An 11,800-nucleotide genomic window follows, 5' to 3' on the forward strand; every position below is an offset into this window, starting at 1 on the left:
GTAAATCTTTATGTGTAATATAATGAATCTGCAACTCATTGCACACCTCATAAAGCTTTTTTATGCATTATAAGGCGTACGTTACTCTCTACTTGTCAAGATCAAACAATTTTTATAATTTTTCTTATCGTGATTATATTCATCCTGCACTTGTAGAACAATTAGAGTTTATGAATATCAGAAAATACAAAGCAAAAAAAAACTTTACTGAGGAAACTTTTTGATATGCCATTCGAGAGATTCGTTTTAAAAGACGACTTTTTTTCGCCCTTTTGAAGTGAAATTGTTCTTTGTGATTGAAAAAATGTTTTGAAAATTTGAGCAAATAATTTTTTTTTTAATTTTAGATTTTTAACTTCCCGCTAAGAAAATTGAAAATTTTCAAAAATCGGGAAGTTATTGGTTTCACCCCGTTTTTCGAAAATCGAGTTCTCATCAGATCTTGACGTTTTGAGGCCCTAGGAAGCTTCCCTGATTATTCCCGCGATGATGTCCGTATGTTTGTATGTATCTGCGTGTGTATGTATGTGTGTATGTAACCCTTTTATAACTTTTGAACGGCTTGACCGATTTCATCGCGGTTGGTGCCATTCGAAAGGGCTTGACCAAACTTAAATTTTCTGAAAATTTGAACCGATTCGGACCAGTAGATTTTGAGAAATTGTAGAAAAACTACAAAAAAAATTTTTTTTGAAAAGTGGTTTTTTTAGAATAACTTTTAAACGGCTTTACCGATCAATTCCAAAAACTAATCAGCTTTTAATATCAAAAAACTGCGTCTATCGCCGCCAGTCCGGTCAAAATCGGATGATTCGTTCGTGAGTTATCGTGAACGAAAGAAAACCGAAAAAAGTGTTTTTTCGGGGTTACTCTGAAATTTTCGGTTCGATCAATTAAAACCTGAAAATAACTTATGAGGATGATAAAACTGCGTCGAATGCTGCCAACCGCGTGAAAATCGGTTGATCCATTCAAAAGTTATTGTGATTTGAAAATTCCAAAAATAGTGATTTATTAAACTCCTATCAAACTTTTGAGCTCGGACAGCTCAAAACTACACGAAAATTAGATTTTTGAGCTCGAAGAGCTCAAAAACATAATAAATGCAATATCGAGCGCTTAATTACGAAAGTAGTGGGAAGTTGCAGGGATGGCCGTCAGGGTCAACCGTTTTCCTAATTTTTTTCATTAAAAATGGACAAAAATTTTACGATTTTTATTTTCAATTTCTTATAATAGCGCCATTTAATGCTTCTGCATTAAATGCAGTAGCATTAAAAGTATGGATTCCTATAGTGAATTTATATAAGTGGAATAAACATTGATCTTGAAAGAACGTGATATAGGCCAGTGAGTAGCGTAAAAGACTGTCAACCATGAGGTACCGGGATCAATTTATTCATTATTTATTCAATTTTTCATGCAACACTCGTATTCAAGACGCGAATTTTTAGTTCCTTTTATCTAATCCGTCAGAAAAGAATTTTTACTTATCGTTTTACTTTATAAGACAAGAGTACAATTTATTTTTTATTTAAAATTAGAAAAATTTTCTACGAAATAAAATTCATAGCAGAAAAAAAAGTAATTTGATCGATGGATGCGATATGTATATCGTATATTGTATATTAAATGAAAGCGTCAAAGCCATCCGTGAAGCGGCAGATATTTGGCGTTCGTTTTGTTGCGGTTCAAAATATCAGGTGGCATTAATTTTTATTCAATAATTGCAGCGAGAAAAAAAAGGTAGTCCACGACGATCGAAAATAAACAATGGTTGATATCACTGCGGCTTGTCGGGGTTTTACGGTAAAATGAAAAAACATTTGAGTACGATAGGCGAGGCTTTTAAATTAAATTAAATATAAATATAAATATATCTGTATAGCTTCGTAGAATATGATAATATTTAGTATGAAAATATCACTGTCGGGTGAATAATAAAAGTAAGCTATTGGAAATGCAGATAAGAGTTTAATATCGCCGGGATTCAATGTAAAGTATAATTCTTTTATTTTTATGTTTCATTATTTTATGCAATATTGAGATAACTACTGTTTTAATCAGCCCTACGGGTTATTAATCGTCAAGTTTTGTCAAACTAGCGGTAATTGTACCGTGACTACTTTGCTTACTCGATTTAATTATAAATTCCTTAATTGCTTGAGAATACAAAGAAGGTTATTTTATAATTTGAATCAATCAAGTTATTTTGTAATTGTAATTATAAAATTTTTTGAAAAAATTCAATTTTGTGTTTGTTTATGGTGAAAATTACCATTACTCTATTATATTTTATGGCTAATGTATTAATTTAATAATTAATGATACATTGAAATAATTAAATGCAATATTTTCGATTTTTTTCAAAATCTCCCTTAGCTAGGCCTTATTACCCGCCGGTACCTTAGTTTTTATTTCAGTACACTGATAAAAAGTTTTAGTACGGAGTACTAAACTAATTTAGTGACAAAATTTTTAGTCATTTATTTGGGAGAAGAAAATATTTTTTACTCATCAATATTATTTGTTACAATTTAACAAATTATTTTTTTATTCTAAACAGATTATATTAATATAAACAAAGCCTTATGATTTTGGAGAAAAGCCTCTCAGAATTTTGCAACTATTTTTGGCAACAAAATCTTTTTGTTATGGAACAAAATCACTTTGTAACAGCAATAAAATAACTTTGTTACAGCACGATGAAAAAAGTAACGACAATAAAATTATTTTACTGTTTTAACAAAATGATTTTATTAGGACAACAGATTAATTTAGTCATGTTAAAATTAAATTTCTTCAATACCAATAAACGATTTGTTGAGTACCAATAAATTATTTATTAGACACTACTAAATATTTATTTGGTGGAATTAAAGGAGATGTAATGAATGATTCAGTAACTATTACAAAATCTTATTAAATGGAACTAAATCTTTCTATCAGTGTACAATTGTCCTTCAGAGAAAAAATTTAAAAGTTATTTAAAAGTGATGAAGTAAAACTGCTTCTTAAAAAAATCCTAAAGTTTAATGTTCTCTAACGGACGAAATCGAACGGTTCTACTGACGTTTGCATTCCCAAAAATTGCGGTAAGGAGTAAGATCATTGCGCAATTCAATTATCTACAACAGTGTTTTTCAACCTGTGGGTCGCGACCCCCTGGGGGGTCGCGAAGCTTCTGTAGGGGGGTCGCCAGAGGTCGAAAAAACTGGGTACTTTAGTAAAAAAACAATCAATCAGCCAAGGACGTCCACTGCTGAACATAGGCCTCCCCCATAGAAAAAAAAAACAATAAAGACAATTAATATTTATTTATTAAGTAAGAGAATGTTAACAAAAGGATAATTACTCATAAACATTTTAATATGTTACAAACAAAAAAAAATCTTATGACGCGCGTTAATGCGAAGGTTGAGCTTGTTTTTTATTAATTAATTTATCCCATCGTGGATCCATTTTTGCGACACATAGAATTAAATCGTTTTCCAAATTTAAACGATTTCTTTGCTTACTTTTTATCTGGGCCATCGATGAAAATGTCAACTCGCATAAGTACGAGGTGGCAAATGGAATTAAACACTTCAAAGCCTCAGTTGTCAATTCCGGATATTCTGTTTTTCTCCTTAACCAAAAGGTATCCAAATTAGAAGACTTGAATTCCAGGTGTAACATCCCATCCGCAGATATTTCTAAGAGATTCTCTTTGAGCTTATTTGGTAAATTAGCCTCATTTATCGCTGCATTCAAAAATGGATTTAAGATCCACCTCTGCCCAGTGGTCTCCGATATCTCTTGCTCTGAGAAGTAATGACACAATTCTTCTTTCAAATTATCTAACACCATTTTCATACCAGGTATATATGCCTTGATGTTCACCTCACAACCGACTTCTTCAGTAAAAGATTGTGTCGACGAAAAAGCATCAAAGTTATTTTGGTTCAAAGACGACGACCACAAGTCAATTTTTTTTGTAAAGCCATTTATTTTGTCTTTTGCAGTGATGACATTTTCATTTCGCCCTTGAAGACTTTTATTCAAGACATTTAAATGCTCAAATAAGTCAGATAGAAAAGCTAATTTCAAAAGAAAGTCAGGGTCGCAAATGAATTCAGAGTATTGTGACTTGGCCTGCTGTAAATATATTAAAAGTTCAGCACGAAGTTCCATAACTCTGGCCAGAACTTTACCTTTTGACAACCACCTAACCTCTGTATGGTAAAGTAAATTTTGGTGGAGTGCCCCATATCTTCACAAATAATCCGAAACAATCGTGTCTGCAACGCTTTTCCTTTAATAGAATTTACAATCTTAATAATAATATTTAGAACTTGGTTGTATTCCTGTGGGCAGGCTTTGGCCGCAAGAGCTTGGCGGTGGAGAAAGCAATGCACCCAACAAGCGTTTGGCATCTGTTCTTTCAGCCTAGCAATAAATCCACTCTTCGCACCAGTCATCGCTTTTGCTCCGTCGCTGCAAATAGCAATGCATTTATTTGCCCAATCGATATGCATATCTTGCGTAGCTTCAAGGAACATGTTATGCAAACACTGACCTGTAGTATTTGTGGGAAGGGCTCTGCAAAATAGTATTTCTTCTATTAATTTATCGCTGGATTCAAAACGCACAAAAGCTACAAACTGCGCACAACCCGCAATGTCCGTGGATTCGTCAAATTGCAAAGATACAAAAGTACTTTCCTTAATTTTTCTATGACTTGATCACGAACGTCAGTGGCCATATCGCTTTTTCAACCTCTTGTTTACCAAACATAATATCTGCAATATCTAATATAGCTGGTAAAATCAAATTTTCGGCAATAGTGTGAGGTTTTCCTGCTTTAGCCACACGAAAAGCTACTCGATAACTAGCAAGCAACGCTTTCTCATTTAGGTTGGACATTTGTACTATACCAGATTTTTGATGTTGAAGAGCTTGCAATTTTCTCTCAAAAAATTCCACGGGCTTATTTTTTTCATTTGGATGTTTTGTGTGAAGGTGGCGTGTTAACTTCGATGGCTTCATGCTTTCTCTTGATAAAGCTTCAAAGCAAATAACGCACTGCGGTTTATTGTCAATCACAGTAAACCCGAATTTCAAACAATTGTCGTCATAAAGACGTTTTTTCTTTATTTTACTACCACTAGTATCACCAGAAGTTGACGGTTCTGTTGATCTTTTCAAGAATTTATCCATTTTAAACTATGATAAAACACTACAAATGCGTAATTATTACAACAAGTTAAAAACAATGTCTAACGGTCGTTAAATAATTGATTGTCGAACGTGAACTGAGTGAGTATCACTTCGCTTCGTCCCGCACCCCTCCCCCGCATTGCTCGTTGTGTTCCGCTCGCTCGTTCACTCTCAATAACTCGCAAGCTAGCGACCACACCACACCACACTCGCCGTCGCCGGGCGGCAGGCATCGGCATTGGTCGTACCTACGTACCGTACGACGACGTATCCGATGTATGTAATTGTAAAATAATGTGTTTTTATATCCGATAAGTATAACTAATCCTAATCATGGAGACCATAAATACGTCGTATGGAATGAATATTGGTAATACAGTAACATACACATACATACATGATAAAAAACCGAAGGTCAAGGGGGTCGCAAAATATTTTTTTAAACCAGGGGGGTCGCATCATGAAAAAGGTTGAAAAACACTGATCTACAACATTGCGCCAATTTCCACAGATAGACATCATAGGCACGAGCCACGACTCACAACAAGAGACCTAAAAATAATTTAATTTAATAGTTACCACTGTAGTACGCTCTTTTAGTCTGCAATAAAAATGAAATAAATCAATAACGAAAATATCAATTTAAAGTTATTATTCAGAGTGATGAAAAATAGAAATTAAAATTACCAATGAAGTTTTTTTTTCTCTGAAATAGAGTAAGATTAAGTTAAAAAAACTATATTATCGCATTTGGGGATTATCGAATTGAGAATTGAAAGGAAATGGAATGTCGACGAGCGTCAGTGTCCCCCAGACAATTTCTCGGCCTGTACAGTGCACAACCCACGGGAATTTCTCATTCACTTTTATAATATTTATTCCCTCTAAATGAAAATCTATGAGCGCTCTCTCATCTCTTCTCATCGGCAAGAAATGATTAAAAATTTAAATAAAAATACAGAATAAAATGAGTTTGAGTCTGAGAGAAGAAATAGAGATCGAGATTGATATGAAATAAAAGTGTTAAACGCCATCAGCATCCGGTGTGTGTCCTCGAGATCATCACCATCTCATTCTCCGGAGAAGTGAACCGATGTTAAGATTTTAGTGAATCGAAAGGTCGCTTTCAAACGAATTGCTCTTTAAGGCATCCAACCGTGATTTTACCGCAATCCACTCACCGACTACTCACTATTTTCCTCTAGATCTCGAACGCTTTCAATCCTCCTCGAGGTTTGTAGATGCACCTCCGATCGTGAGAAATGGTGACTTTTGTTGGTCCTCGTCTTATCAAATACGACATACGTCAGCATCTGGCTTTTATTCTCCTATATATAAATTGTTTTTCATCATTCCATTTTATGTTTTGTTTATGTCTTTGTTCTATATTTTTATCGTCTATATTTTAAGTTTCTCCGGGATTTTACTTTATTTTTTATCTCGCTGTGTCACACACGTCCCGGGTTTTTCATTCTCACTCTATCTCTGTCGTTTATGTTCCGACGGATGCGATAAATCCACTCCCCAGTGCTTCTGTGATTCATTCTTTCTACCTTGCTGGAGGATTCTCTTCTCCACTCGTATATAACATCTGAGATGGCCCGATGCCACACTGAGTAAACTGCAAATCTCACTGGTCAGTTACATTACTCTTAAAATATTAAAATAACGTTAAGATTTTTATTACCTGCTCACTTTTAGATCCTTTTTTAGGATGAATTTAGGGATGCTGGGAGTCATAAAACCGAATGATGTCCTCTGATTTTTAACCTTCCAGACAGATTCATTGGAAGCTTGGAAATGGACTTATTCATGGTTTTACTAGATTTTGTAGAAATGTAATTTCTAAAACCATAAAAATCATTCCGTTGAAATAACAAAAGATGAGATTACAGAAAAATATGTTGCAGTTACAAATGAGCTTATATAAAGTCAAGGGAAGAAGTTCGCGCGCTTAAGCATTCAAACTAGTATCAAAATTAAACGATGTATTAAAGGAAAATAAAAATATATCCGAAATAAAATCTGAAACCTTAATACTTCAGGAAAAAAAAATCGGTTTAATCCGAATGATTCAAAATGCCCACATTACTGCAGTACGGGGTAAGTGTGCGCACTTGTGTGGGGTAAATTTGGGCAACTAAGGGAAGTTCATGGATTTTCAATGTTCTTAGTAGACTGATGTTAATAATACTTATGTAACTTTGTTGAGACATAACATAACTTCAAATTTTATGCTAATTAAAAAGCTCAAATACATTGTTGACAAAAAGAATCTGGAAATTGGTTGACTGTGCAGGCCAACCCTACATAGTAAAAAATTATGTGTTAAAAATTTTTGGGCTAAATATTTAACACTTTTATGTTTAAATTTAACATTTATTATGTAAAATTAACACAAAAAAGTGTTAAATATTTAACACAAAATTTTTTAACGCATTGACGCAAAATTTTTTACTGTGTAGAACTTCTCGCTGAGTAGAGAATCTTCAAGATGAAATTGATCAAGCTCAGGATTTTGAAATAATTCCGAAAAAACACTTTTTTCGATTTTCTTTCGTCAACGATAACTCACGAACGAATGGACCGATTTTAACTGGCGGCGATCAATGTGTTTTTTTTTTTTTTTTATGTTAAGAGCTGATCAGTTTTTGGAATTAATGGGTCAAGTCGTTCAAAAGTTATTTCAAAAAAACCATATTTAAAAAATTTTTTTTTCATAGATTTTTTGAGATTTCTCAAAATCTATACATCCGAATCAACCCAAACTGTAATTAAAATCTAAGTTTGGTGAAGTCTTTTTGAATGCCGTCAACCGCGATAAAATCGGTCTATCCAAGAGGTTTATCCGATGAAAACTCGACTTTTGAAAATCGGATCGAAATCAATAACTTGCCTTTTTTTGAAAATTTTCAATTTTCTTTGCGGGAAGTTAAGAAAAATGAATTTACTTTGTTTACCATCTGCAGTACAGTGTGACAATCTTTGTCACGACAGCAAATTTTTCGTTTTCGGCACCAGAGTCTTAATATTTTCTTTTTCAAGGAAACGAATGGTACCATATGGGCTTTTCTTGCATGAGCTACTTTTTCACCAGCCACCTTTAATTTGTCTACACCTATCACAAACTTCTCTCTCTCATAAATAAAGGGGTTGCGCACATTTACCCGCGGCGCACAGTTACCCCTCGTAACTGTATTATATAGTATAATACCTGTTTGTTTTTACAACAGAGTTATTTTGTTTTTATTACTTAGCTAATATTAGAATTTACTTAGTTTCGAATTCATCATCACAGCGAAGTGAAAGTAGCAACATAGTACAAAGTACAGATCAAATTTCAGTATACTTAAAGACAGTTTAAAAACCCAATTTCAATAAAAAAAAATTCAATTTGGACTTCGATTTATGAGAAACTTGTCTATAAAGAACTTCAGCTAATCAACCATGAAATTGAACGAAATTTAAATGCAAAACTTGTTTTGAAATTCATGAGTACGAGCCCAGAACGTGTCGATTCAACACAGGGACTCTATATCTAAAGTTAATCATTTTGCTGATGTACACGCGCGCGGACATTATCACGGAAATAGTTAGAATAACCACCTTAAATCAAGAAAAGTTTACTGAAAACTTGAGTCGGGAAAGAAAAAATCAATAACTTATTCGTCTTCAAAGTTAGATAGTTTTGAAATTCATGTCGTGTAAGGAAATTTTTTAAGATGGCCACATTTGAAAAATAAAATTCGAACAAAATCAGTTTCACTGTAAAAAATCGCGCCAAGTCCACGTTTATAAGATTTTTAAGAAAAACAAAATTTTTTTTTCTTTACAAAAAGATGTAAAATCAAAATATTAAAAAATCCAAGCAACCGATATGGTTTTATGTAATTTTCGGGAGTTAAAACCCGTGTGAAAAAAAATTGTCCCAAAAATGTCCCAAGTTTGGAACGTCCAAACGTGACACAATTTGGGACAATTTTGGGACATCTTAGAAATAAACAGAAATTTGAAAATAGTGCATTTATGTAATTTTTCGTCAATTTTACGTATTTTTTTGAAAATTTTCAGAATGATTCTTCAATTGTACTACAATTTTAAACGTTTATTAAATGATATCGACGCTTAATAATCATCAAGGTAACAATCCTATAACACTTGATTCCGTGACTTCAATATTCAGGCCTCTGTTACAGAGCTTATATTAATGCGTTACTGTTAATGTAAACTAATGAGTTTTTATTTTGTGTATGTGGAAATTCAAATTGGATTTTCTCCATGTTAGTCGGCTCTGCTGTTAATAATTTACTCTCAACTTTTTAAGGTAGAGTCAATGTTTCAAAACTTATCAATCTTTAAAATTTTTTCCTTCGGATCCGTGGACTTTTAAAGTTATTGTGAACTAATTCTTCGCGGTACCCTGAGAGAAAAAATTTATTTTGAAAAAGTAAGCAACGTTGTGATGAAAAATAAATTTGTCGGATATTTTCAACAATCCTATTTCTAAGCTGAATAAATAAAAAATCTTCTCACAGTAATTTTCTCGTTAAACAAAAATTTCTTAGATTTGGAAAAAAACAATTTTGGATAAATATTTCTTCAGCTAAGAAATAAAATTGTTGAGAATTTTCAACAAATTAATTTCTTGTCACAACGCCTGCTTCTTTAAAAGAAATTTTTTATCTTAGTGTAATAATAATATTTATTGAAACAAGGCTTGTCTCTTTCCAAGAAGTACTTGTTAGTAATGATAACGATACTGCACATAATTGTTTCTACAAATCAATAGAGGGCGGTAAGCTTCTACAGAAGGCTGCAATGACATATCAACTTTGTCACATCGCTATTACAGTCTTTACACTGGTATAGTTCTATTCCATAAACAGTTGCGGACAATACCCTCAGTTTCTTCGTATAAAAGCTTATCTTTTATAGTATCTACTGACGCACGCAATAAAAGTTTGTTGGGACAACATAAGACATGTTGTGAAAACAAATGAATATGTTAGAATAAGGATTACAAATCACATGTTATGATAATACAGTCTAGGTTATCATTAGCAATTTATATGTTACTATAGGCTTGTTATCATAGCAGAATCTTTTAGTTAATTTAACAAAACAATTTTGTTATTCTAACAATTTTATGAGTACAACAGATTAATTTTGTGACTTAACAAACTGATTTGTTAGTAAAACTACTCATTTTTTCGGAAAAAAATTATCATTCCTAACCATGCCTATCATTTATGATCAGGCCTGAAATTAAACCTGAACATGTTTGTTCATGTATGATCAGGCTTAAAATTAAACATGATCATGCCTATTCATCCCGGGTCAAAAACATTAATCTGTTTTTGAATTCACGACAGTTTTTAATAATTTTTAGTTGATTTTAGTTATACTAATTAAATAATTAGTATTTAATTTACATATAAATCTTGTCGGTTTTTGCCCGTATTATTCATATTTCAGACCAATTTCAGGTTTTTTATGGCTACATTTGATCGGTTTTTAGTCTTCTTTAGATTAAAATCAGACTTAATTTGTATTATTTTTTAGTCGGTTTTTATCGCATTTAGATCAAAAACAGATTAAAAAAATGGTAAATAATAATAATAATAATAAAATAGTTCCATTCAGGTAAAAATAGATTATTTATTGAATTAAATTAATCAAATCAAACGAGAAAACATTAAGACATTAATAAAATGATTGGAAAAATCAAAAATTGATACAACGATAATATGTAATTATGATATAATTATTAGAGTAATAAATTAAATCAAATTATCTTTTATGATTATTGATTGTGATAATTCTGACTGAAATTTTGTTGGTGTTGATAGGATTGATGTTGATAATTTGGAACAAAGCTTTGTTGAGGTTGATACCACTGAGGTCCACCATAATATCCTGCAAAAGTTTGTTGGGGTTGGTTGTAAAAGTGCGGATGATTGTAAGTCGGAACGTTTAGCCCATTCATTTGTTGGTTATTCTGGTAGTAAGAATCAAAGCGAGTCACGCCGATTGAAGTATCTTTTGACTGGTTCTGAGAGAAGGAATGTAAGCTTGCGGCAGGTGTAGTAGTAGTAGATTGGTTCTGAATATGTGAACTCAAATAAGTTAGGCTGTTTGTTGATACAACTGTTGACTGTTGTTGAGGGTACGAATATGAGTTGACAGTTGTAGTGCTCAATTGGTTCTGTAATGATAGATTGTGGTTAGTAAAAGTAATTAATAATAAAACGATTGAATTTACCTGAGAATATTGATTTGCGTAGGCGGATGAAACTGATGGTGTACTTGTTATTTGTCGCTGAAACTCGTTATGAGGGTAAATAGGAGCTGTTGCTGATATAACTGTTGATTGTGATTGATAATATGGATTTGCGTAAGAGGAAGCAGTTGCTGGTATATTTGTTGGTTGACTTTGAACGTAAGCATCGGAGTGAGTTCCACTGATTGTTGTCATCGTGGTTGAATGTTGCTGAGGGTACGAACTACAGTTACTAGATGAAACTATTGGAGTATTATTTAATTGATTCTGAGTGTTGGAATGAATCGGAGTGATTGTTGATTCAACTGCTGGCTGGTGTTG

At 32.7% G+C, this 11,800-nt stretch overlaps 4 protein-coding genes across 4 annotated transcripts in view; 1 reads left to right on the forward strand and 3 right to left on the reverse strand.

Annotated features, from left to right (window-relative positions):
- The window catches only part of LOC141538177 (uncharacterized), a 123,005-nt gene that overhangs the window by 21,801 nt on the left and 89,404 nt on the right, over positions 1-11,800 (forward strand). The gene's annotated exons all lie outside the window — the stretch shown is intronic.
- On the reverse strand, positions 3,406-4,541 carry LOC141538265 (protein FAM200C-like). The gene is made up of 2 exons (XM_074259642.1): positions 4,194-4,541; positions 3,406-4,137 (listed from the first exon to the last, which is right to left on the reverse strand). The coding sequence occupies exons 1-2, from the start codon at positions 4,539-4,541 to the stop codon at positions 3,406-3,408; spliced, it is 1,080 nt and encodes a 359-aa protein (XP_074115743.1).
- On the reverse strand, positions 4,714-5,199 carry LOC141538266 (protein FAM200B-like). The gene has a single exon (XM_074259644.1). The coding sequence runs from the start codon at positions 5,197-5,199 to the stop codon at positions 4,714-4,716; it is 486 nt and encodes a 161-aa protein (XP_074115745.1).
- On the reverse strand, positions 10,866-11,681 carry LOC141538174 (uncharacterized). The gene is made up of 2 exons (XM_074259527.1): positions 11,462-11,681; positions 10,866-11,404 (listed from the first exon to the last, which is right to left on the reverse strand). The coding sequence occupies exons 1-2, from the start codon at positions 11,672-11,674 to the stop codon at positions 11,003-11,005; spliced, it is 615 nt and encodes a 204-aa protein (XP_074115628.1). The 5' UTR covers positions 11,675-11,681; the 3' UTR covers positions 10,866-11,002.

Source organism: Cotesia typhae, unplaced genomic scaffold, assembly GCF_013202065.1.
Source record: "Cotesia typhae breed Kobodo isofemale line unplaced genomic scaffold, CoteBio_Ctyphae contig_20, whole genome shotgun sequence".
NCBI classification, from domain to species: domain Eukaryota; kingdom Metazoa; phylum Arthropoda; class Insecta; order Hymenoptera; family Braconidae; genus Cotesia; species Cotesia typhae.